Below are 27,457 nucleotides of genomic sequence, written 5' to 3'. Positions count from 1 at the left end.
AAGTTGTAGAATGGAAAGGGCCAGCCACAAAAAGCAACAAATGACTGTTACTGTTTTTGATTAAAATCACTATAACCTTTCAGTCAACAGTTCAACGTTAACAACAGACTTTGAAACGCGTTTATGATAAAAAACATCGAGAAGCAGCCGATTGAATTGAGCTGAACCGATTAAGTTACTTATTATAACAATGTTCTGTTTGTTCCGTTGCGCTAGCCGGCAATTTACATTAACGATATTTACAGTAAAATTAGGACTGGGACCGACCTAGAGGCCATGTTAGTTTTTCGTGATCGAGTGTTGTGTTATCGTTAGAAATAGAGAAGTAATGGAACTTTTTGCGTTTTTACTCAAGTGACGGTGTGCCTTGACAATTTCGGTACATCTGGTGACCCTGCAATCGATTAGAGAAGGTGTACCTTGACAAGCTTTAACAAATTCGGTACAGAGCCTCCTGAAGAAAAAACATAATATTTGCAAGTAAGTGAACAGGAGCAATGCAAACCGACGAAACACGGTAAAACAGAAACAGAAAATGACTCACAGAATGAAAATATCAAAATGAAAAAAGGCAGTGAGAAATGGACATCTTTCCTGCTTGCCTTTTTTTGTATGTGTGTGTGCAAAGTATAGAGAATCTTGGGTAGGGCTTACAAAGTGATGTTCCTTCAGGCACAATTGACAATAAAAAATTCACTGACAGGATAAAGAACTGAATTTCATTGCATTCTCATTTAGCTTACAGCTTTACTTCTGCTTCTTTTACAGGATTATCAACTATTTCAATGCTTGAGAGTCCTATCCGAAAAATTTTGCTTGGTTCACTGGGGGTTTGCCAGGGAAATCTCCATCTTGCTTGAAATACAAATTGATCATTTTTTTGTCTTCTTCGTTATCCCAGTCAAGTTTACGGAATGAATATGATCCAGCATCAATATTCCAATCCTCGTTTAACTGCAACAGAGGGATAAGAAACATACAACAAGATTAGTTTAAGTACATTTTTTGGTTGTCTTCATCATTTCAGAACAGAAAAATGAAAAAAAAACAATACAGGTGTCAGTGCTTGAGTAAAAAAATACACTTTAGGAAGAAAATTTAAAAAAACCATGATAGTATAGCACTCTTGAAAGGCTACAATGCAAGAAACAGTAAACAACTATTTGTCCGAAACAGGTATTATCTCATAATATCTGGAAATGTTAAGTAGAGCATAGGTACTGCTTCAAACCTTTTGTGAGATTGCAATAAATTCTTATTCGGAAAACACATATTTCAAGCTTGCAACTAAACTCTGAAGCCTCCAACTAGACTTTTAAACACTAAGAGTCCTAAAATCTGAAAACATGAGAAGACCAAAAGAACAAACAGTCTTACGCTGAATGCAAGTTCCTGGCCCCTGAAAATCCAAAGACCGCCAATCATGATATTACCATCTTTACCGAATACACACATACTTCCAAAGGCATTTTTATGGAGCTTGTCAAGACGCTGCAACATTCCTGACACAAGGTTGCAAGCCATGAAAATTTTTTTCAGTTCGTCGTTGTAATTATACTCAGCAATCCATGCACTGTAACCTAAATTACAAAATATTTTTAGCACAAGAAACTCGCAGCACAAAATGAAAAAAGGATGTGGAACGATTATTTGCCAACTCATTTCTTTTTTCACATGGGAATGGAATCGTTCTGTTCCACTTTTTGTGTTCGAAATTCTTACTATATGAACAATGCAAGAACTTAGCCAAATTTATAATTGTTCCATTTTTCAAACCAGTTTATCTGTTTACACTGAACGAGAACTGAACAGAAAGATTGCCCACAGTTCCACTTTTTGCATTACTTTAGAGATTGTTCCAATTTTTTGTATTAAAAGGCCTAGTCAAATGATTATCAATATGAAATGTTTTTAAGATTACTAACTGGAAATGTCTGAATGAAATTTAACTGTCTTTGCTATTTGAAATAAAGATGGTGGTCACATTTTACATGGTTCTAATTCAAAACTTTGAAATAAAGCTGTGCTCCCTGGCTAAAGTTCTAGGTGGGTAGGAAAATTTTTCAAAAATTGACGAGCTGTTGGCAACATTCATTGTGAGCACAAAAGTAACTGATGATGATGCACAAGGTATACATTACGGCTAGAGGTGGCGTTGAAAAAACGAAGTAAATGCAAACTGGAGTGTCTAGTGATAAAAAGATTTCAAAATGCCCAGCAGCATAATTACCTTGTTTGTCAATATTCTGCCAAAACCAAGGGATAGCTTCCTTTTCAGTGTCAGTATTTCTATACTTCTTCTTCCATTCATCAAAAACCATGGTAGGTGGGGGAAGGTCAGCAAATGGATCTTTTTTCTTCTCTTCTTTTGGTTTCTCTGGTGCCTTCTCTGCTGGCTCAGCTTTAGCTTTTGGTTCTGCCTTTTTGGGTTCTTGTTTGGGTTCTTTCGCCTTTTCCTTCCCTTTTTTACCTTGCTTTGGATTTAACTCTTCAAATTTCTTGGCTAAAAATGATTTTGATAGTAAAACCAAATCAATGGAGCAATCACATCCTATCATCCCATTATGCTATTAAAAATAAAGAAAAGTGGTAATCCAAAACATTACATCTGGTCATTTTATTATGTTATTAGTCCTGGCAATAATGCATTCGATCACATGTCTCTACACATGCCTAAGAGTCCCTGAAATTTTTTTATCACACATGCAGCATCAGGTTTTGACTGCCTTTCTTGTGCCTCCTTTCTTCTTTTAATTTCTTATTAATTTTCTACAAACTAATATTTTGATTTTGATTTCCTTTGCATGCGTTATTTTGAGAGCATTTCAGGAGGGCAAAATCACTCTTTAAAAAACTTGTATCATTTTCGCCAAAATATTTTGTTTTCCAAATATTCATCCAGAATTCTGTAAACTTTTTTGATTCACAAAAACCTAATATGCTTTTTCAAATAGTAGTACACCCCTCAAGCATATTCACAAGATTATATATAATAAATTTAAACTGTCGAAAGGTCTTCATAAAAATTTTGAAGATTGCACACTATCATAGATTGCACACCATCACATGCCCCAACTTTTAAAGGTCATGCTATCATCGCATGCTAGCAAAATTCATAAAACCAGGACTGGACACTCAAGATATAATTATCTGAGGTTAGAGATCTGTGCCAACCATAGACTTGCTTGGTCTTTCATAAGATTAGCTGTCTAGCTTTGCCCTTAACTTAAAGCATATGCACCAAACTCAATCATATACTTCTAACTTAAAGCATAAGCATCAAATGCAAGGTCCACAGGCCACATCCAGCCTGCTGTGTTATTATGTCTGGCCAGCAAAATCACTTCATTTTATATTTTAGTGTTTATATATATATAAAGTGTGTTCAATTTATAAATGTTTATCCTGTTCAGCCTGAGACTTCAAGTGTGTTTTGGCCCCCTGTGCAATTGAGTTTGACACCCCTGACTTAAAAGGTATTAAGAAACATTCAGAAAAAAATATTCACATTGAAGAAAAAAGCATTCCTTAAAAGATTGTTAGGCTGCTGGGTTATTCACAAACAGTATTACATTTTTGTGAATCTAAGGCAACTGACCACAGTATTTTATGTCATTCAAGGGTGAAATGTCTTAGCTTATCATCAAAAAAGCTTAACTTACCATCAAAAGTAGCAGCTCTAACACACAAAGTTACATCTCCAATCACTTTCTTGAACTGTGGCTGATTGATGCAAGTTAGAAACCATCTGTTCACATTTCCATACTGGGATCGGGTTGCTGGGTCAAGAACTTGCTTATACAGCAAAAGAAGGTTGCAGCAAACACTAATATCTGCAAGGGTGACACGTTCACCAACCAAAAATGTCCTTGTCAGAAGAGCATTGTTCAGAAGTTCAAGGCATTTCTTGATATGTGCTACAGCCTTTTCATGCTCCTGTTTGTTGAATTGTCTCAGACCAAGTGTTGGAAATGTCCAAGCACAAGCAGATGGCAGGATTTCATTATCGGCAAAGTTAATATACTGCTGAACAAGACAGGCATCTAGTGTGTTTGTTCCAAGAAGTGTCTCATTCGAAACTAGAGAAAATGGTACAGTCGTCATCATAGGACAATAGTTATTTCTCAAAGATACTGCATGATTGGCTACATCAAACATAAATTGTGTTATGACAGTTTTGAGGATTATTCAACTGGCAATTTTGGGTCAGTATCTATTTCATGGTAACTTATAAAAGACAAATTACTTTTACATTCAATATCAATTTACAGTTAGATTTCTGCTGTATTTGAAATCATTTTCGTATAAAATGTTTTCATTTGAAATAATAGTTATATACAAGTTATTTGAGGAAAACATTGGTGTATTCTTTTGCCTCATTTCAGCTTCTTTGTTCTAGAAAGAACAAAGGGGTGAAAAGGAAGTAATGAAGGAGGAAGTGTAAAAAAATTTACTATTACATAAAAATTATTATAATTAAAACCATTTATGATAATTTCACAATTAACTCACCACATTGAGCAATAGCATTACTTTCATAAATGCAGTTACCATCTTTGTCTTCAAATGCTGGGACCTTGGGAGACAAAATGGAAAATATAGAATGATTCCTCAATAAAGAACATAAGAAAATAAAAATATGAGAAGCAAAAATATGAGTTCATGATCATTAGCTTTCGTTGAATAAAAAATCTTTCACATTGAAGCATGTGGAAGTCTTTGGATGCATAATTTTGATTTGATTAAATACATAATATTTTTTCTAGATTAGAAGGGGGCAACATAAGATATTTTTTGTGGCAGAATTCTTTGCTTCAGCTTTCTAATTCCTCTAGAAATTCTGCAAAGGTAAAGTTTATGGAATTTCAACTATATGTTCATGAGTATCAAAAACAAGATGAAAATAATTGAAAATTGATTCCATCAATCAGTGGGTTGTTTCTTTAAATTTGCTCAAATTTGCCACAGTCCAATTGTTACCCAAAAAAATTGAAAAGCCCCACCCTTGAATAAGCCCTCGCCTTTACATTTGTCATTGAAAGACATGATTTTTGTCAAGGATAAATCATGTTTTCAATGAAAATAGGAATTGAAAAATAAAGCATTTGAAAGGAAAAAAGCTACAAAAACATACTATTGTCAGGTAATTTGGGAGAAAACTCTTAGGAGCCCTTCAAGGCTTGCATTAGCTCTCCTTCAAATCATGATAAAAGAGATCAAGGAAAACCAATATGCAAAATACCAACATAATAAGCAGACAAAATATTAGCCTTGGAGCATTTTGAAGAAAGAAGTATCCCAAGTATACATAGTAATTTCATCAAAAAAGAGTCACTACTGTCAATCCTCAAATTTGCGCCCTGAGACCTTAACTCACATGGCAAATTCCGCTACACTAATTCCATACAGTTCTCAGAATGCATAAATTTTGATTTAGTGATAAGTTAACTTGTAGGTACGAGCATGCAAGATGAATTTTGACCTGTTATTAGTTTCAGAGGTGGAAAACGATACCCTAAGAACTGTAAGAGGGATTTTACTACTAATTACTGAGCAGAAGTCACAGAAACAATGCAGTCACAAAGGTTACTCCCTAAAATTTCCATAATTTTCAGATAATTAAAAGGGACTATAAAATGGAAATTTTTTTAAGAACTAGAAATTAGTCCAAAGCTCAAGCAGAACAAAACATTCCAAACAAAGATTAGATTTGATACAAAAAAGATCAAATGAGATGTTTTTTTAGGGTCATTTAGCAGTCCTCTAGTTTTGTTTATTAGATATATTCCCAATCTCCTGTTTTCTCAATGCCTTATTGCCAGTGCTAAAGGATACATTTTGAAATTATTATATTCTGATCTTTGGCCAAGAGGGGTGACCTTAAAACAAAACTGTTAAACTGAAGGAGCGGAACACCAAAGCGATATCCATAATAAAGAAGTCCATGCGCACTTTGACAGTAGTTGTCAATATGAACAAGAAATATTTGTGTAAGCAAAACCAAGCAAGCTAAGAAAAGCTGTCAATGAGAGCACAGCCTAACGCTTTTTGTAACTTCTTTACAATTTTCAAGTTCATTTCGTTTGCATTTATATAAAAAAATTCTATTCACCATGTTACCAATTATAGCCTAAAATGGGATACCTTTTGTTCATTAAAGCCCCCATGGAGTTGACTAATAGCCAAAAGTTGTCATATAAGGGTGGGGTCATTCAAAATGAGCTTACTAACAACTTTTTCTTCAAAGATAAGAGCTTATTCAGGTGGGGAGCCGGGGCTTATACGAGGAGGCAATTCGAGAAATTACAGCAAATTAGCAAATTACATTTAAATTCTAGCTACTCAAAACATCAGGCCCGTCAGAACCAGGGGGCTGGAGCCCCCCAATAATTGTCAAACTGTAGTATGTTTCCTTTGTAACAGGGTACTGAATGAGAAGGAATACAATGGAGCCCCCCAATAATTGTCAAACTGTAGTATGTTTCCTTTGTAACTGAATGAGAAGGAATACAACACAGCTGTTACGCCTATTGTTCTCGGGGAAATGAGGACAGCGAATATTTTGCCTTTTAACAGACCGCAACACGCAAATTTCGAAAATTGAGTGATTTTCAATATTCAGTAATAAATCGTACACTTACTCCATAAAGTTGCGAATAATTTTAAAAGATAAATCTACTTTTGCTTCCTTTATAACATAAATTCATTGTTTGCATGATTGTTTCTGGTTTCCGGGAAAAAAATCGAAAGGACGACCATTTTTGTGATTTTCCGATGCGATGGCGATTTTAGGCCAAAGTGTTCCTCATACTTTTCTCTGGCGCTTCCGAACGATAGACGATAAATACTTCATTTTTGTTGTATGAATTGGCCAGTTAACGAGGTTAAAAAACTATGGGGGTGCACAGGTCGGCATACAGTGCGAACCAGTCAAAAATAAGCTTTTCTTGCGTTTGCGTGAAATTTGAATCTCAACGGCTTTTCTGTCCGCTTGTGCAACCCAAAAATTTCATTCTCCTACGAATAAAGCATCAATTTGATACGTTTTTCTAGCAAAATTAGCCTGTCTGTGGAAGCGCGAGCGATTTTCGACCACCCGGTCGGCCTAAAACTTCATGTTTTTGTAGTGATTCTCCAAACTGCGAGGCTCCTTCGCAGCGTACTTCTCTTCGGCTTCTCCGTTAGGTGCGATGAAAATATAAACTTAAAGGTAGCATAGCCGTCAAATCTTTGATTGGCTGAGAGCTCTGTTCGCTACCATATTCTAAGCCAATCAGCACACAGGATTTTCACAACAAAATCGCTTCCAACTAGAATTAGGCCCATTTTCGCCATTTCAGCGTGTTTTTACCACACTATCTACAAAAAACATTGCACGCCTCTACAAAGCAAATTTCCACTTTATTTTTTGTCCAGTTCATCATCATGCGTTGCTATTTAACCTATATTGGTGCCACTGTTCGATCACAAAGAATAATATAAAAAACACCTCGCAAATGAACGATAAATTTTGTGTCGAGTTTCAGGTAAATTACGTTTTTACCTCTCCCCACCCAAAACGCTTTAGAATTTCACATTGAGACAAAATCAATTTTATACTTACCTTAAATCTAGGAATGGTTCATAATCCCGTCAAAGATGCACTCACTGTTCAGCCTTAGATTTGTGGTGATCGCCAATGTAATTATTACAACGGCAGGAAATCTTTCATATTCACCCTCGAACTCAATAAATGTATCTTTGTCCTCTGGAATCAAAATTGATTTCATAAAAGTGAAAAAATTTCAGCAATAGCCCAAAGTAATTTCAATCATGATTGTCCAAAGACAATTGACCATTATTACTAATTTTATGTGATGAAAATGGCGTATACACTCACGCGGTAAGACTGGGATCTAATAAAATTTGAAAACGGCGGGAAAATTTCGAGGGTGCGTTTTCGTCAATTTTTGCGCTGATATGAGCTGATATTTGCGTTTTCGTCATGATTGAAATTACTTTGGGCTATTGCTGAAATTTTTTCACTTTTATGAAATCAATTTTGATTCCAGAGGACAAAGATACATCTATTGATTTCGAGGGTGAATATGAAAGCCTTCCTGCCGTTGTAATAATTACATTGGCGATCACCATGAATCTAAGGCTGAACAGTGAGTGCATCTTTGACGGGATTATGAACCATTCCTAGATTTAAGGTAAGTATAAAATTGATTTTGTCTAAATGTGAAATTCTAAAGCGTTTTGGGTGGGGAGAGGTAAAATAGTAATTTACCTGAATCTCGACACGAAATTTATCGTTCATTTGCGAGGTGTTTTTTTATATTATTTTTTGCGATCGAACAGTGGCGCCAATATAGGTTAAATAGCAACGCATGATGATGAACTGGACAAAAAATAAAGTGGAAATTTGCTTTGTAGAGGCGTGCAATGTTTTTTGTAGACAATGTGGTAAAAACACGCTGAAATGGCGAAAATGGGCCTAATTCTAGCTGCCAAGCGATTTTGTTGTGAAAATCCTGTGTGCTGATTGGCTTAGAATATGGTAGCGAACAGAGCTCTCAGCCAATCAAAGATTTGACCGCTATGCTCTTAAAGGTAAAACAATTGAATAAAACTCTTTAAATGCTATATTCATACATTTCCTACCTTTTCAGAGTGTTTGATACAAAAATATTTCCAATAGACCAGTTTCACAATCCCTAATGAACTCGAGGCATGACATCGAAAGCGAGGATAACGATGATCTCTCTTCGCACTTCTCAGTTGAGTCAACAAGAAGTGCTTCGAAGTTGCCTAAAATTTTTGTTTTAAACGTATATATTTGCGATGGATCAATTTTCTAAATTGATTCCCGATGGTAAGTCAGTAAGCACCTTGGAAGATCTGGCTTCCTTGACAGTTAAGGAATTAAAGCGGATTTTGTTATCATACAGAGAAAAGGTATCAGGAACGAAGGCCGATCTAGTTCTTCGCACATACGCTATCTTATGCCGTGCTCTTCAAGCCGATTCAAAGAATTCCTCGGCAAGTGTTCCGACGACTCCCTCTTCTGAAACAGAAAAAAGTGCCTTGACATATGAGGAAATTTTCCGTTCAAGATGTGGACATTTACCTTGGGTTTCCGACTTAAGAAATACGCCGCCATTTTCTTTTATTCAGTTGTATGAATATCTTGTTGTTAAAACCTTCAAGTACAACCACATTGTGTTAAAAAATACTGCTTACAAGAAGCTAAAATCTTTTCAATTCTTTTACGAAGGATTCATTAAAAAGTTTTCAGTTGCTAAAGATAATGATTGCACTTATTTTGACATCCGGATGAAGGCATCAATGAAAACCACCCTTTACAAAGTGCTTGTTGTTCTTGATAACTCAACTGGAGACGTTTCTTGTGCAGCCTGTACTTGCCCAGCTGGTGTTGGATTGGGAGGTTTTGGTAAATGTAACCATGTTGGAGGTGTTCTTTTTGCATTGGAGGACTTTAACAGAAAAGGTTACCAAGAATGCCCAGAGCCTGTATCTTGTACATCAACATTGTCAGCATGGAATGTCCCTTCATCAACAAAGGTGGTTCCTTTGCCAATTGATGAAATGATTATTGCCAAAATCAGATTTGGTAAAAAAAATGATAAAAACAGTATGCCCCGATGCAAGGAATATGATCCTCGTTCAGCTAGTGACAAAGAAGTTGATGCAAGGAGTCTTGAAGATTTGAAGTTGAAACTTGCAGCATGTAATCCCAACAGCTGTTTCTTTTCATTTCATGATGCTCCTACAGAACTCACTGTTGATGAAGAAATGATATGCCATGAAGTGGTCCCTTCCTTAGATTCACCCTTTGGGAAGTCCAATGTTCAATTAAAACAATTGTTCGCTGTGCAATCCAATGCTCAAGATTCAATACCATTTAATGACTTTTATGACATTTCTTGCCAAAACTTTAAGGAGATGATGGATATATATTGCGAAAACAACTCTTTATTGAGCGAAGAAGAAATCCTAACAATAGAAAGGATGACCATTGGCCAATCTTTAAGCCAAAACTGGATTGAGCAGAGAATGTACAGAATAACTGCTTCAAGGTTTTATTCTGCTTCTGTCAACTCTGTTGAGCCAAGTTCAAAGTTGCAGACTTTCTTCTATTCCTCTTTTTCTTCTCCTGCCTTAGAGCATGGCAAAAAGTCAGAGAGCTTTGCAAGGTCCTTATATTTGCAAACAATGTCTGAGAAAGGATTTCAAGGCATTTGTGTTGAGGAGACTGGATTGAAAATTTCAAGCAAGTTTTCATTTCTTGGTGCTTCCCTTGATGGACTAGTTCATTTTAATGGAGAGAAGTGGGGCTTGGAAATCAAGTGTCCATATTCAAAGTCTTCTCTTTCCTCAGCTTTGGAGGATAAGAAATTCTTTTTAAAGAAAGGAAAAGTTATTTCATTGAAAAGAAGTCACCCTTACTTCTACCAGATTCAGGGCCAGATGTATTGCACTGGCTTAAAGAGAATTGATTTGGTTGTCTGGTTTGGCAGCAATGAGCCCCTATTTATCCAGTCTGTGCCATATGATGACAGCTTTATGGAGAGATCTGTCTTGCCAAAACTGAAATTTTTCTATTGTCGTGCAATCTTGCCTGAATACTTTACAAAGCGTGTAAAACGTGGCTTAAAGTTGTACTTGCAGGGTGGCTGGGAAAATTATGATGCTAAAGAACTCTAAATTGATAAGACATGAACTCATTTTCCTTTTCCATTTATCATATCATCTTTTATTGTATATCTTAGAATAATATTAGTAGTGTAAACATTTTTAATCGAAATTCTGTTAACATAGTTTGGCCAATTTGAAAGTGCTTCCCTCCCCTTGTACATGAAACAATTGAAGAAACAAGTAAGCATATTTTGTATCAATATTATACACTCTCCTCTTCTATATCTACATAATGGGATTAGCTTAGATGTCTTGTGTTTGTAGAGTATTGTTTGCTATTTCCACTCTCCCCCATTTGGTATTATAAACATTACACAAAATTAGTTGGGTAAGCCCCATTAAAGACTTAATTGTGACACATTTGTCTGCAGTTACCATACATATCAAGAGCTGTACATGCAGTTACCTCACAATGGCATTAAGATCAAACTCAGATCCATATATCTATATAAGCATGATCACTAGTGGCATTTTTTGTTGACCTGTGGTTTGTTATTATAATAAGGTAAATTTAAGGATCTTTTACATGATATTTGGACCTTAAAAATATTCAGTATTATTAAAAACGTATTACTTATGCTATCTACCAATAGGTTTTAAAAGAATTCTGACCCCATACAAATATTGGTTTATATACTATATAGCTTGTTAAAAAAAGTTTCATACAAAATAATACAGAAATGTGTTTATTAATCTTTATTATTTGCTGGCTTTACTAAGAAAGGCAAGAAGTTGGTAAGGTAGCAGCAAACAGTAAAAATCTGGTTGGCAACAGGATATAAACTGAGGGGTAATACTCCATCCAGAATGTGGTAGTTCTTAACTCTTCCAATGGCTCTTTCAACATGTATTCGAACAGCTGCGATATTTGCTGTTTCTTCAGCTTCTTGTGGAGTTAGTTGGCTACGTGAACCTTTGAAAGGGGGAATGTTCAAAGAAACTCCACATGGCAAGATATCAAAAATGTTAAATCCTCTGTCAGCCATTATGTTATCTCCAGGTTCCAAGAGAGAAAGTACTCCAGATTTCAGAGTTATCTCTCTGTCCGAAACTTTCCCAGACCAGAGCTTCGAGACAAATATGATAGCCCCATTAGGAGATACACCAATAAGACTTTTCCAGGTATTATGGTGCTTGTACTCAGACCATGTCTGTGACTGTGCTACCATGGAAGAAGGAACCTCTGTAAAGATTTCTGTGCAGTCCAGTATAATCCTTGTTGAAGGGTACATTCCAAATTCCCTAGGCATTAATTGCTGTGTTTTTTGTTTTGATGGGAATGGAAATAGCAAGGGAAGCTCTTTGGCAAGAAAATTTATCCATGTTGTAAATATTTTTGAAGCATGTCCTTTAGAAATACAAAATCTATCAGCAAGATCTGCAAGAAACAAGCCAACTTTCAATCTCATCAAAACAAAAACGAATTCCTCTAAAAGAGAGAGTTTTCTTTTGCGGCCTGGTCTTGAAACATTTGCGTTGGACTCTTGGGTGGATTCACTTGACTTTGAACCACGCCAGTATGACATACGCTCAAGCTTAGGCTGCAAATAGTCAAAAACAGCAACCAGACACGAATAATCTGGGAAGCCAGTATAAAATTTAACTGCAGAATCATCACTTTGCAGCTTCTCTAAAGAAAAGAACTTTTTCTTTAACTCTGTTGTAAGGTGGGTTAAAGATTGTACCTGGGCTTGCAATTCACTAACTTTTTGCTTGAGGCTTGTATGGTCGGACAAGAGACTGAGGAATTGTTCATCATCAACAACACCTCGAGCATAGTCACGTTCAGGCAACACAGCAGAATGATCATTTGCCTCATTGTTTGAAGAATCTTCCAAAATATCAGTGCTGGGTAGAAATTCGCAAGGAAAAGTGAAAGAAGTCGATGTGCGATCAAAAGGAACTTTACGTGCAGGACGCTGGGCAGGTTGAGCGTAAAGATTACGAGACGGGACGGCACCATGATTTAGTCTCCAACGACTGGGATTCCGTTTGATATCTTCATCTTTGAAGTGTTCTTCACAAAGACAAGTAGCGTCGGTTACACGAAAATCATCCATGCCATCAATTCTCTTTATCAAGTTACACCACAAACGCTTTTCCGGGTTCTTCTGGGGGAACTTGAAGAAATGGATGCCAGTTGATATTCCGTCCGAGTTGTAAAAAGTATTGCTGCATCCAAACGCGGCACACTCTCTGCCAAGAGATGGTTTCTTCTTCTTTACATCCGAAAATCGTTCTGCCATCATCCCAGAATATTTTTAGCTGCATCTAAGCCGTGTCGATTGTTAAAACTGAAAAGAGAATCGTTGTTTACCTCCCAACGGCACTTCCATAGAAACTGTTCTGTAAGGTTGATCATCGTTAACCTCGTTTTCGCTTTGTGACCTCAGCTTCAAAACGATTGTGAAACTAGGCTATTATCCTTGTTTGGTTGGCTTTGGCAGTGGTATTGATAGACAAATTCTGTTAAAGAATTTCGCGGGAAGCCGATTTTGGGAAACGAAAATTTCTTGCTGAAAACCGACAAACTCAATTACGATTCTATTCCAAGGTTCTAGTACAGAATTTAATGCTGAGTCCAAAACAAAAAACAGCTTTTTTATAGCTTTTTTAGATTATGAGATATTATCGATTTTCTCCGATGCGGTCAGAGAACGGGCCTATGCTGTCCTGACTTCCGCGGCGTAACAGCTGTGACAATGGCAGCCCCCCCCTCCCCCCCCCCCCCCCAATATGAATTTTGTTCCGACGGCACTGGAACTTATTTTCCTTGAATCAAAGAAATTAATTTAGAGCACTTGCTCAGCACTACAAAATTGTTCAATAATCATTTAAGAAAAATGAAAAAATTAAATGTAGAATCGTCAATCGAGGAAAGTCCACTGAAACTGAAAGCTTTCGAAGGCTTAATTTAAAATCCATATTACCTTCGACTGATAAGTGCAGGACAAACATAAACAAAAATTAGTGGAGTTTTTAACTTACCTTTCCAAGTGGAAACTTTTTCAAAAATTCTGGAGACTTATTGGTCTTGCCAAATTCAAAATTGGGGAAAACATTCACTTTAGCCCCGCTGTATTCAGCTGCTATCAGAGTCTTGAAAGCTCTGAAGCTATCCTTGTAAGTGTACAGTGTCTGAAATTGAAAGAATTTAATGAATTGGACGTAAAATTTGAGAAAAGCTGGCTAAAAAAGATTGCAAAGATTCCACGAGATCTTCTGAATCGATATGCAACGTACCCCAGAGGCCATTTTGATTTGAAAAGGAATATTTCTTGTCACTCCCCTGTGGTCAGCGGCGATTCCGCAGCGGTTATATCCAGAATAACTGCGCAGGAAAAGGGCGCTTTGATGTGTGACGTAAAAAACAAAATAAGAGATCTAGAGCGTATGGGCCAAGAAACGTTTGGGATGAAAGACTCGAGGCGAGAGCGAAAGTAAAGTGCGACTATGCGGAGAGAGCCGTTCAGACAGGTGATTGTGGGGGGGGGGGTCAGAAATTCAGGGGGTATGAGCAAGATAACTTGAAGTCACTGCAGCAGCGTTATTTAGTGGAGCCGGCTAGGGAAATCATCCTTCAGATGGTTGCCAAGTTATGACGAACATTCAAGAAAGAAGAAGCATTCTTGGTAAGAATGGAAGATGTTTTTATACTTACAGAAGCTGGCCATTTAGCCAAGGACTGAATCAATGGCTACAAGAATCCTAGGCAAAATCAATGGCAGGCTAAGATTTCTTTACAGAAAGCAACATTTTCTTGACTTCTCCCTTCCATTTTGACTATGCAAGCAGTGCTTGGTTTCCATACTTAAACAAAAGATTGACCAAAAGAATTCAGACAGCTCAATTGTATCAGGTTTTGTTTGAATCCAAATAACAGAGCACATATAGGAATCAAGGAATTCACAAATATCAATTGGCTCCCCACGAAAGAGATATGAACAGTGTATGACTGCAAGGTTTTCATTTTTTTTGATAATTCAGCCCCACCCTACATGTCAGAGATGTTCTTACCATTTGGCCATAACAGAATCACTCGAAGATTTAAAAACAAACTGAATCGACCTTTCCGAAAGAAAAACATAGGGCAAAATTGCCTCTCATATCTTGGTCCCAAAATTTGGAACAATCTACCGTCAAAACTAAAATCTGCAAAGAACGTCAATAGTTTCAAACACAAGATCAAAGATAAATTCTATGATGATCTACAAAGTCAGGAGGATAGCCCCTGCATATTATATTGAAAACCCAAATTCAGCCAACGAAAAGGTTCTAGCTAACATTTTTCCAGAATAACTTTTTTCCTAGTTTCGGATACAAATCAATTTTACATGTACACATTTTTTTTATAACACCTCTGGAGGGACCATTATGAAAACAAGATCGTATTGACCTTTTTAATGCTATCCCTGCCATTTTTAACCTGGGGTGTTTTAGTCTATGCTTTTAACTTCTATCTGTAAATTTTATATTTCTGTAATTAGATCTTTTTCTTTTTCTTGAGTTTAAATTGTAATTTATTTGATGGTAAAATTATACATACATACATACATTGTTGGATGACATTGAATGGGCAACGTTGCTGCGAAGGACAAGAGATCCTATGCCACACCTGCGCGTTGTGCTCGTGTTTTCTGCGCACACTGAAGGGAGCGACATTCAGACTTTCGAGGATCTACCCTTCTCTCGCGTTTACTCAAAAGTTTCACAGCTTCTCTCGGGTAATGGAAGATCAAACGCACCATGGCCTGCACGAGCATTTGGAGGCGATACAGATGCAAGCGGATGGGCATCCACTGCAAGATAACGAGCACGAGAGTATTGAAATTGCCGCAAACCATCATGCTAGTGTATCGGAGGAAGACATCAAGCCTAAAATTCGCGGCCATTCGCGTTTGTTTACTGTCTTGAGGTGCAGTAAATGTAACAAGAGATTTCGAAACCCCAGTTTGCTACAGCAACATGTCAAGTTGCATCGTGGGTCGACGGTTTACCGTTGTAGGCAATGTCGGGAGAACTTTCGAGAGTTGAACAAATTCCTAGAACATAGATTGGTTCATCCACCATCGAGAAAGCGTCGAAGGACACTGGAAAGTAATGGATTTCAGCTTGGTAAGTTCGGCTGTTTCTCGCTTTTTATAGTGTTTGTAGTTATGTATTGCAAGCAAACCCTGTGGCCTAAGCAAAAAAGGAACTGTTTCATTGCCTGTAAAGCGATCAATTGTTTTCGATTGGATTTCACATCCAGCCATCGTATAACATGCATATTACTTATTAGGCAGGCCATCGTGTCATGTGTTGATGTGACCACCAACGTATTTTAGGCCATGTGGTAAGAACCCCATATGCGCGGTCCCTGCTTGGAAAACATGGGTGGTCCACCGATTTGAGTGGTTTTCTGTCTTTACATTTTTAGAAGAGGTTTATTTCAATAATTCCAACAAAGGTATCAACATGCAGTTTTATCACATTTCTATTGAGCCATTGTGGCTTTATTCAGAGAAACATTTAATCACCAAGAACAATAATTTTTTTATGTATTTTCTGTATTTATTTTTTATGTAAGACTTTTGCCAAAGTATTTTGAGATCTTAGAAGAGGTGGAAGAAGGTTCCTACAACCAAATGGAGTATCAATCTATGTGAGTTTACATGCCAATGTGATTTTGGCTTCAAAGCTCAAAGACAACACCAAGATTTGGAAAAAGATAAAAACAACATGTTCCTTTCAACCTTTCCAAAAACTTTTCACTAAAAAAACAACCACCTCTGGCTTGCAAAGCAACAACTAAAACATGAAAACATGTTTTGTCATCTGGAAGCATTTACTAGAATAACTTAAAATTGACAAATTGACAAATTGACTGAATAACTTAATACAAAAGTGACAAATTGAGGCTAGACACCAGTGGCAAGGATTGATTTTTTTATGGATAAGTGAATTTTTACCAAAAGATGCTGTTATGAAATTTTACTATTATGAAATTTTTATACCATATTGATGTATGACATGACATGGTTATAAACAAAACACTTATAGTAGGGAAAATAAAATAATTTCAAAATAAAGAGCAAGTATATGGTTATGTTAGGCTAGTTGCAAAAGGGTTTGCCAAGCCAAATTTTGAGAATTTGATATCAAAACAATGACAGTTAGGGAAACCACCTTTGAATCCAGTTGGCTGACTTAACAATGGCTTGATCACGCAACTATAAAAATAATTGCCTGATTTGTCATTAATTTTCTTCACAACTGTTTTGATGCTTTTGTCTTGCTAATGTTCATTTACCTCAAATTTTAAAGTTTCTGGTTGATGATTAGAAATCACAATCACCTTGATTTGGATGTTTTAATTTCAAGATATATACTTTTGAATTTATAGTGCATAAAACAACAGAAAATCATCCTGGAGTGGCCGACTCGGTGTCTGCAGAAGCAGCACAGGGCATGGGTTTACCATCAACCTCATCAATCATGAATGCATTGTGCTCTGCGTTGAGCTCTCAAGCTGATGGTCAAAACCAGCCAACATCCACTGTTTCTGCAAAACCTGGAGGGTCAGAGGGTATACAAATTGAACTGCCCACTCAGGTAAAAGCAATTTATTTCAATCACCAGTCACCAAATTTTAGTGAACTTATGAACTTTATGATGATGGTTAATAACAAAATGGATGCAATCATTAAGCATTTTAATGTCCCTACAAATGCTCAGTCAACTGGTATTGAAATACAAACCCTGAAGCCGCAACCAGAAGAACAACAGCAACAGCATCAACCTGAGACCACAACAACACCAACGCCAACACCAACACCAACATCAAGTCAGCAAACACCTCCAGTTGTGCATACACCAACAACAAAGGAGCAGCAGCAACAGGAGTATTATGCCTCAACATTGATCTCATCAACACCCTCAAAACCTTGGTTAAATGTGTTGTCCTCTCCCTTCACATTGAACATTCCTCATATTGCTGAGCAAGCAGTAATTCAACCTGGAGTATTACAAACCTCTTTATCAGGTGCTGCTACAATGTCATATGTCATATCTGATTCTATCATCGAGAAGGTTTTTCTGGAGAGTCGATCACGTGGAAATTTTGCCAAAAATCTAACATTTCAAGTATTCAGTACTGAAGAGAGGAGGGGTCGTAACTGTACTGGACGTGTTTTTGGTCGTGCATTGCCCAAAGGTCCCCTTGATTCCGGAAAACTTAATGCTGTAAAAGAAGCCACTTTCAGGAAATATCCATGCCACCCATCTCTTATTGACATAACATGGAAAAAAGAATGCATAACAGCCATTGATTCAGGATTAAGAAACGAAACAAGAACCAGGGTGAAATCACTTGAAAACCAAGTCAATGTTCACTTTAACGGAGAGCCTAAGGTAGATTAGTCATTGACTGTATATTCAAAGGTTTTAAGTGTTTATGAATGTTGCATGTTTTATTATTAGCTGTTTGATGACAGCATGTAGAGCGTACTTGATAAGCAAACATATCATGTCCATTGTTATCAGCAAAGATAGCTTGAACTTAAATTTGCATATAACATTCTCATTTGAATATTTCCTGATTGCAGCAACAATGTAACTGTTGTCATAAGTTCATTTTTTGTAATGTTCTTCTCAGTTCAAATTATTTTACAAAACATACTTAAATCTTTCTTTCACATCAGAATTATTTTTTGTGAAAAATCTTATGAAAATCTGATTTGACAGAAGGCCTTTTCGTTTGACGCGTGGGATCACTCGTGATCGCGTCAGCACTCGCACAAGCCCAACCACGTGGGCATTTGATCGCTCGCTGCGCAAAACGGTAAATTGTGAGAAATAAATGTCTCATCAATTAACACAATTCTAGTCATCTTTTATCAAACAAAGCAAGTGATATAGACAATACAAAGCCCGTATATCAAAACACAGAAAAAATGCATTTGAAAATCAATCCCACGCGAATGCTTAGGAATACTATACTTACTTATACTATAGTATTTGAACTACAATGTCACTTATGACTTTCTCTGGGCAGTAAAAGCATTTTTAAAAAGGTATGGAACAACATTTTGCGATCATCTAGCAATAACGTCTTTTTTGACCTTCGTGATGTACATTAAGTTTGTAAAGGAAAACGCATTTATAAAGGGGATTTAGTCTTGGAGTGCATTACAGATCATTGTAACAGTTCTTTTTCATTTGATGTTACCTTAAACAAAAGGGTACCTTATAACAGGAACAATTTTTTCACTATCAGAGGGATAGCTCGCACAAGAGAAATCACACAAGCGATGGGCAACTCGCATGGGCTTTTTCTTACGAAAAGGCCTGTGACAGCTACACTTCTGTGATGAAAGTATTTTGATGACAAATAAGAACTTACAGCTCTAAATTTGTAATCCACATTGTTTTGAACATTCTTACAGTGAGGGAAAACCTGTTTGTAAGCTTGTCATTGGTAGGCAGAAATCACAAGAAATGTTGATTTAAGCAAGTCGCAACACACTAATTGTCCAATAACTTACAAAACATAAACAAATTGGATAAAATTTAAACAGGAGCTGGCTGACCAAGAAAAACTGTTTATCTGGGAAGAATTACAAGCAAGAAGTTGAAGAAGCAAACAAAACTTTGGTTGAGCTAAAATCAAATTTTAATCAGGCTTTACCAACAGCAACAGATTAAATTTTCTGTTTATTATCAGGCAAAGACTCAATTATTCGTAATTTTGACAAGAAATGTTAGCTTCTCAGCAGCGGGGTACAAACAAACTCGATTTCTCAAGATGCTAAGTATACAGCTTCCAGTGCACTAATTTCAACCATCTTCAAAAAATTTTCCAATATGTCTTATTGGCACTTTTATGGTTTTGTTGCCATGTTTAGCTTCTTTGCAAGCTCTTTCAAGCAATTTACCCTTTCTGTGTTTTCTTTTCATTTTGTATGACAAAATATACATTGAAAATGTTTGAAGGTCAAGAATGAATTGTATGTTGATGTTAGCTTGCCATGCTTGTGAGGCAATTGTGTTGTAGCAAGATTTTATCTTGGTTGTATACAAGGTTATGGTGATTATTTTGTGTGCGTCTAAATGCTAACAAGTACTGCTGATATGGGATTTGCAATTAAGAAATCCATTATGTGGTTTCCTCTCCAAGCTCCACTGCATCTAGCTGAATTTTCATTTTCTCTCCCAGTAGTTTTTAATTGTTTTTTTAAATTTCTATCTAAAAGCTCATCACCAAAACTGAGTGGTTCAATTATGATGGTTTCAAACGAAATCCTGTCATCACTTTGACATTGATAGGTGATAGGATTTAGCCAAGCAATTGTATGCCACCAGGATTCGAACATTCTTAAATATTTTGCTGCAAATTGTTTACTGTTTTTATCATCACCTAGAGTTCTAGATGTTTTCCTTGTAGACTTTTTAATTTTCTTGATTTATGCAAAATCTCTGAACATTTTAATGTTTTGCTGTTTAGCATGCAGAGGCTGATTTATGCTCAGGATGAGGGTGATTATATTAAAATTTCCTTGTTTTTGACCGTTTTCAAATAATTGCACACTATTAGTGATAAGGTTTTTCGCAATTTCTTTAGTTGCCTGTAAAGAAGTGTGCTTATTTTAATGTGTGCACTTATTTGAGAAAGTATGGTACATGGACCCTACCCCACTGACAGCCTGTCTGATTTTATTCTTTTGCAGTGTTTCCGTTAACACAGGCATGCGATGGGATAGATGCGTGAATCAGAAAAGTAGGCATAAAAACCACTGATGTAAGGAACTGATTAGAACCTTATGCTTATTAATTGAATTAAAACATCATTTCATAGCACTAGCATAAATTTTTCAATACATAAATAGGCAGGAGATCATTTCCATTACTTTTTTTACCACAGCAATTTATTTACAGTTCAAAGCCAGAAAATGATTATTGTTGAGACCATTGCAATCCTCTAGTGTTTCAGACTCTTTATGAACTCTTCCAATACCATAACATAATTTTCCTGGTCATACTTCATATGAGCCACATGTGGTGTGTTCTCCCACAATTTAGCTGATACTGGAACACCACAACTTTTACGGTATGCAATAAAGTCTGTGATGTCTTCATGTGGAGCAAGCTGATCATTCTTTGAGTACAGAAACAGCTGAGGTGACACAATTGGGGAATTTTTTAGACCATCCATGAATGATCTAACAACAGGATTTAGCCAAACTAGTGGGATTGATATAAATCTAATTCCATACCAAACAAAAGCTTTTAGAACTGGGCTCTTTATGTCTTGTGTGAATGCCTTTTGCGAAAGACTGATGCTCTCTTTACTTGGCACAACAGGGCAGCTATCAAACACACTCCCAATCACATTGATTTTACTTTGATAATTACTGTTCTTCTTGCAAAGTTCGTTACAAATAAAATAATACAAGCCACATCCTCCATTGCTAAACAAATAAAACACAACAGGTATTTTTTCAGCACCAAATTCTCTCAGCATTATCCTCAATACTTCTTCACTGATCTTCTTTCCCCTGGATTCTGGAAACACAAGTATATCTGCTAGATGTGGGGTGACTGTCATTGTACTGAATCCTTTTTGCTCAAATATTTCTTTATACTTGCTTAGATGACCTTGCTTTGAATTACCCCATCCAAGAATTACACAGAGTGGTTTTTGTCCTGACTTTTTGGTGCAATCTTGATGCTGATGAACTTTTATTTTTTTTCTCACAGCCCGTAAAGATATGCCAAAATGTCTAGATTGTTCATTGTATCTGAAGTATTCCTTGCAAGGATAAGCGTGCCTTCTTGCAAAAAGCTGTTTTAATCCATTAAATGCCATTGGACCAATTAAGATATCTAGCATGAAGATAACATTATACCAGCATTATACTTTTCCAGAAGGGACATTCACTACACATTCTAAATCTAGCTTCAAAACCTTTCTATGTTCATAAAGAGGCATTGTATTTCCAATAAAATTAGCATTAGATAAATCAGGATAACATAGAAATCAGGGTATTGTGGTACAATTTGGGCCATAAATCCTTTTTGTTTGGAAGTCATACACCCCAAATATTCCAGTGGTTCCTGCCAGATTCTGGAAGCTCATTCCTAAAGTAGCTACACATTATTTTGTGTGGACAACTGGCAGATCCAGACAGATTCCAAAGCAAAGGTGGCTGAGAGTAGAAAAATATTGGCATAAGCCTGCTTTGAGACATAAGCGACCCCCACACAAGGGGTGGAGTTTAAATTTTGATTTACAGGGGAAGGACAAAAAGAAAAAGACCATTTCAATGCGAGGGTTTGGATAACTTTCTGCAATAAAATATCTTACAAAATTATTTGAAGAGACAGGCTCCGTCCCCCAGTATCTGATGAAATTTTAAATTTTGTCACTGGTGTAACATATTCAACTAGATCTGGGTGAATGATGGCTCATACAAAATATACATGGATGATGGCTGTGGCATAATACAGTAGACCCACCAAATGCTGTTCAGAAGTTTATGACAGTAAGCAGAGTGTGACTGTTATGGAGCAATATTGTTTAGTTTTGCAAATTTGTGTCTAAATTTTATAGGACTGTAACTACTAGAGTGACTTTAATTGGATTGACTTTAAGTAGAGTTGACTGTATAGGAGCAAAATCGTCTTTTAATACAGGTGTTTTCTGCTTGGTAATCTAGTCCCAAGGTTTAACACAATAAGACTTTTACCCATGTGTAAAAGCTTCTGCTACTTTACACTGAGTGATACAACATTGAGACACGCAGCACAAATTTAAAACATATCATCTGATTAGAGAAAGAATATGAAAATATTGTCTGTTTCTTTCTGCATAGTTTTGATGCCAAACTATCTACCAGTTGAATCAAAATTAATCACATTTTATGTAGATTGTAAAATCAGCTGGCTTGAAATGATTTCATGACATTGCTTTTTACATCCAGTGTGTAAACTTTGTCAATCAAATTATCCATCAGAAGGCATGACTAGCAAAATTATAGCTAAACATTTTAAAAAATCCAAGAAGTTCAGGCCTGTCAAGTTTCAGTTTTGAAAAAGAATGAGTTTATTTGAAATGATGGGGAAAATTTTGGGGCTGCTATGTGACCTCTAACCTGCGTGCAGACGCCCAAAAAACAGGAGAAGAATGGGAATCCCTTCTAAAACACTTTCCGCAGGTTGTAGTAACCATTTGTCAATTACTAGATGCTTCCAAATTATTTTATATGTTATTAAAGGGAGATCATTGTCCTCTGTACATTTCACCAAAAATTACTGTCTTTCATAGTTGCAATAGAGCTTGCCTGTGATTCATGCAGGCAAGAGACGATGACAATGAACTAGATCTCCGATAAATATGGCACCACTTAACCTGTGGAGATTTGCTTTTATGTATTCATTTCATCTTCTGTAGCGAGGCCTTGTGTAGAGGATTTTTGCTAGGATTCGAAAAAAAGCTTATCAAAATTGAATAAATCAAAACTTTATTGTAGAATGCATTTTCTAGTTGAGCACGAGAACAGGCTGTAGTGCATGTGTTTCATGAAAATGTGTGAGACTTGGAAGGTCTGCAAGTCAATTTCCAGCAATGATTTGTCCTTAGGTGAGGCTCTGTCCACTATCTCTTTGGCTGATGGTATTAGAAAGGTATTAAAAATAAAAAAACTAAAACCTTCCTGCAGTGGCATGCTCCAACAGGACATGAATGGGGAATAAAAGCGTCCTTTCCCTCCACAAGCTTACAGGTCCAGCCTGACCCAAATGGTACCACCTGGCAGGGTTCCCTAGCTCAGGGCTACAAGCGATGGCCAACGGCTAACTTGGCAGGAGACCGACAAGGAGGGCGGAGGAGCTTAGACTTGAGGGGTCAACGGCTTCGGGCAGAAGAACTCCTGGAAAGAGGAATGGTGTCCCTTTAAAAACACTGTAGAGGTGGTTCTGGGGGCCCATCTCTACTATTAGTCTAACAAACCAAAACTCAGATTTTGGGATAGTTGGAGGGTCGTGGTAGCCAACCTTCTGATAGAAGATGGTACCTGATGATGATGATGATGAAAACCTTTCTGCTGTTACCCCATTCTTCTATCAAAGCTCCACAAAGAAAACTTACATCAAGCAGGCCATAAAAAACTAAGAACTTTTGGGACTAATATTCTCTAATAATCATTAGTCTTCAGAGGCTATAGACCAGGCAGAGAATAAGGGAATAGTTGTATGAAAGCGAAATTTATGGGACCAAGCGGTTTTGGTCAATTCGAGGGTGCTGATTTCGAAAATTGATGTTATATGGGATTTTTTTTGGGGGGGGGGGGGTCATCAGCCTCTTTATCGTGTTTGAACTCTTGTATTTGTGTATATTGTTTTTGAGAAGACAGATTAAATGGAAATAAACTGCAATTTTAAAGCTGATTAAACATATTTCTTGCGCATAAATGCTTAAAATTGAAGCTTAAAATAGAATTTCGGTCTGTTAAGGGAGGCCAAAAGCCTTGAAGCTGAAATTACACAAGGAAATTGCGTAATCTGAAAATTTTTATCACTGGAAAGACATCAAAAAATTTTTTTGCATTGTCGTCCATAGGAACTTTGCAGCAGTATTTATTACTAACTGATATATGCTTAATCATGCGCGAGAAATATGCTTAATCAACTTTAAAATTGTAATTTATTTCCGCTTAAGCTGTTTTCTCATTGATTATCTTCATATATGCAAATAGGGAATTCAAACAGGAAAAAGAGGCTGGTGGCCTCCCAAAATCCCTGCATAACATCAATTTTTGAAATCAGTACCCTCAATTTGACCACAAGCATTTGGTCCCATAAATTTTGCTCTCAGAGTTAAAGAATCACACTTTTCTATGAGCATTAGGAAAGATGTAATTTTATGAATAAGAAAAAAACTTGGCTCTTTGAATAGCTGGTCATATGGAAAAATTTTGGGAAAAAGTGGCTCTGTACAGGAAAGAGAAATCTATTGCAATTTTGGAGTGTCAAAGATTCCTTTCTGAAAATAAAAATGGTTTGAGACTCATACATTCAATACCAACCCAAGCTATCCCTGTTCCAAGGGTTCTGGAACCCTTTCAAATTGTCCTGAGACAGGAAACCTCAATCCTATTGACAATGGGACCTTTTACTACAGCCTTTGGTGCTCTTTAAGTATGATATTAAGACAAGAAGTAACTATATTATAGCCATGGTTCTCTTTTGTAACATATATTTCTCTAAAGAGAGGAACCCTGTTGTATTTTTAAAGAAAGGAACACTATCTAGGCTAGTTCAATCAATTGTTATTCATTGTTTTAAGCAGCAAACAAAGGTACCCTCTTGGAACCCATTTTGCAAAGACATTGGAACTGCTTACTTTACAGGTGTCCTGTTTTCACAATATCAAAATAACCACACTATGACAACAGCTTGCTTTCACCATTAAACATGAAATAATCAATTTAGAAAATCACGAAAAAAGTATTGAGGCTATGGATTTTTTATAACCAAGATAACTTTTCAAAAAAGTCTTGTAAACTGTTCTTTTGTTAATAAAAACAGGAATTTTGAAAACATTTTCATTTGGAGATGCAAAGTTTTTATAACTCTGAAACAACAAACTAGGACGAGTAACAACTTTATAAAATTAGAAATTTTAGAAAATGAGATAAGATGATTTGATTTGTCCTAGTTTGTACTTTGAATGCCTAGGCTCATTACTTTATAAGATAAGATGCTAAAACTATTGCTATCCTTTAATGACAAACTTGTTGAATATGTAATCATTATGCCTTGTTTACCAGTTTGCAGAGATCTCTTTTGTTTACCAGTTTGACAAGATCTCTGTTACACCAACAGCCCTGCACCACAAGTGTGGATGCCAAAACTTTGCCCAAGAATGCTGTGCCAAACTATCAACTTTTCTATGTTTGAATTCTATAAAGCTTGTTTTTAGGCGCATCCTCAAAGATTCAATGTCTGCATCTTGGGTGGGCCACCGCAACACTTCTGCATACTGGCCAGGGCCTCTGACGAAGGGGGGCAGGGGGCCATAGAGTTTTTTTCAAAATCTTTTGTTATGAGTGTTAAATTTTCCCTTGCCCCCCTCCCCACTTTTCAACCTTTGTCAGAGCCCATGCTGGCTTGTTTATTGTGCAATCCTTTGGAACAATATATAGCATGAAACTCTGGTTTATAGTGACTCTTGTCAAACGAGAAAATAGTTGTTGCCAACTTTGGGCAAAACAAAAGTCAGGGCATTGCCAGTAAATTTGGGACCATACCCATAAAGAAAGCTTTGTCAAATTCTTGTTTCTCAAATATCTGCCACTACACAAGGGGGTAGTGCTAGGGGGGCTGAGCATCCCTTGCTAATGTCGAAAATTGGAAAATTGCTACTCTTGATTATTGATATTGTTTTTCACAAAATTTTGTGCAAGAACCCCACTTGTTATTGTGACAGCACTACACACTGCACTACACTGTCTACAGTCACTCTCTTGTTGTCAATTGCGTAGTGAGAGGCAAGAGGAAGCAGACCTCCCCCAATGGCATCAAATCTCTTTGGGCGTTTCAAAGAGTGTGAACCCCCATTTATCCCTCGCTGAACTCTCCGTTGCCCTTTTGATTCTACCCTGGCTACGTTACTGTTCTCAATTTTTCCAAAAGGACTTTTCTCAATTTTCCTTAAAGAGTTGTTCTTAATTAAATCGTTACAGAACAAAAAAAATCAAACCTTCTTGCTCCTTCAAGCTTCAAGAGGCGGAAACTTAGCATCTAGCATCAACACACAGGTGATTCAAGCACAAAATTACTGTTCAGTGAACTAGGCCTGCCTAGATCTAGATACATATTATGCCTAGGCTCCTGCATAGCGTCAAAGGTCGGAATGGTCAGGGCCACCATACGGATGCAGGGTGAAAGGTTAATACGCCCACCTCGTCATTACGGCCACATTTCTTTGGTCCGGAAAAATGGCCATACATGCGATCCCCAACTGCCGGATTCTTTATAATTCCACCCCGTTAAAACGGTCATTTGTATCGTGAGGCGATATCTTGCCTTGAAGATGTATTGTGTTTCCTCGAGTCAAAAGGAAAAGGTAGGTATCCTGTCGCTGTGTCCGAAGAATACTGGTACTCTTAAAATGCTGTTGAAGACGGTTATGAATACGAAATATGTAAATTTTCTTTGTACACAAAATTCGTTTATTTGTTTAAAAAAAAGAGATGCGGTGAAATTCTTAATTGACAGGTCCGTCTAGAGTCAGTGATGAACTTTATCTGCCTGCTTTGTATTTTTTTAAGCACAGACTATATTTCAGAGCACTCGGACAACCCCCCTTCCCTTCCCAGGGAAGAGCTAGAGAGGCAAAATGGTTCCTAGAAAAATAAGGGCCTCCTCTACAAGTTTTAAGAGGGAACCAGTAAAACAATGTGCGCTTTACTAAAAATAGGACGTACCTCCCTTGACTCCGGTTCATTAACCCCTACGGTTACGTAATGCGTCAATATTTACAACTTTGACGCTTTAGAAAACAAAAACTATAAGTCCAATTGCGAAATAGTTTCGATTTACGTAATGTATGTCTAGAATCATTTCGATAAACGTCATAAAAGATTTCAGGTAGACAGGCACTTTAAGCTATTAGCCTGAGTTCCAGACCCCTGACTTTAGGTATCGGTAGTAAGTAAGGCTCGGGCTATTAAACTATTAGATAGCTTGTCTGTAAAAGTCCTCTACAGAGCTTTTG

The 27,457-nt window shown here is 36.8% G+C and overlaps 5 protein-coding genes across 5 annotated transcripts; 2 read left to right on the top strand and 3 right to left on the bottom strand.

Annotated features, from left to right (window-relative positions):
* Nucleotides 1-705: 705 nt before the first annotated feature.
* On the bottom strand, nt 706-14,028 carry LOC135687767 (elongation factor 1-gamma). Its single transcript, XM_065204409.2, has 7 exons — nt 13,945-14,028; nt 13,690-13,839; nt 4,513-4,576; nt 3,663-4,079; nt 2,231-2,503; nt 1,378-1,580; nt 706-954 (listed from the first exon to the last, which is right to left on the bottom strand). Exons 1-7 carry the CDS (start codon nt 13,954-13,956, stop codon nt 799-801), a joined length of 1,275 nt encoding a protein of 424 aa, XP_065060481.2. The 5' UTR covers nt 13,957-14,028; the 3' UTR covers nt 706-798.
* Nucleotides 8,827-12,136, top strand: LOC148959185 (uncharacterized). The gene has a single exon (XM_089110466.1). It carries the CDS (start codon nt 8,827-8,829, stop codon nt 10,708-10,710), a length of 1,884 nt encoding a protein of 627 aa, XP_088966592.1. The 3' UTR covers nt 10,711-12,136.
* LOC135691031 (uncharacterized) lies at nt 11,391-13,362 on the bottom strand. Its single transcript, XM_065208761.2, has one exon. It carries the CDS (start codon nt 12,948-12,950, stop codon nt 11,391-11,393), a length of 1,560 nt encoding a protein of 519 aa, XP_065064833.2. The 5' UTR covers nt 12,951-13,362.
* Nucleotides 14,029-15,335: 1,307 nt separating the features above from the next.
* Nucleotides 15,336-18,377, top strand: LOC135685841 (uncharacterized). The gene is made up of 2 exons (XM_065201930.2): nt 15,336-15,816; nt 17,087-18,377. The coding sequence occupies exons 1-2, from the start codon at nt 15,429-15,431 to the stop codon at nt 18,100-18,102; spliced, it is 1,404 nt and encodes a 467-aa protein (XP_065058002.2). The 5' UTR covers nt 15,336-15,428; the 3' UTR covers nt 18,103-18,377.
* A 2,103-nt stretch (nt 18,378-20,480) lies between these two features.
* LOC148959184 (transmembrane protein 53-B-like) lies at nt 20,481-26,575 on the bottom strand. The gene is made up of 2 exons (XM_089110467.1): nt 26,441-26,575; nt 20,481-21,564 (listed from the first exon to the last, which is right to left on the bottom strand). The coding sequence occupies exon 2, from the start codon at nt 21,545-21,547 to the stop codon at nt 20,660-20,662; it is 888 nt and encodes a 295-aa protein (XP_088966593.1). The 5' UTR covers nt 21,548-21,564; nt 26,441-26,575; the 3' UTR covers nt 20,481-20,659.
* Between the last annotated feature and the right edge of the window lie 882 nt (nt 26,576-27,457).

The sequence above is a fragment of the Rhopilema esculentum genome, chromosome 10, assembly GCF_057945365.1.
Source record: "Rhopilema esculentum isolate cy_ngs chromosome 10, ASM5794536v1, whole genome shotgun sequence".
In the NCBI taxonomy this organism is placed as follows: Eukaryota; Metazoa; Cnidaria; class Scyphozoa; order Rhizostomeae; family Rhizostomatidae; genus Rhopilema; species Rhopilema esculentum.
Note: the sequence above shows the minus strand (reverse complement) of the source record. Positions and strands in the feature narration are given on the sequence as shown.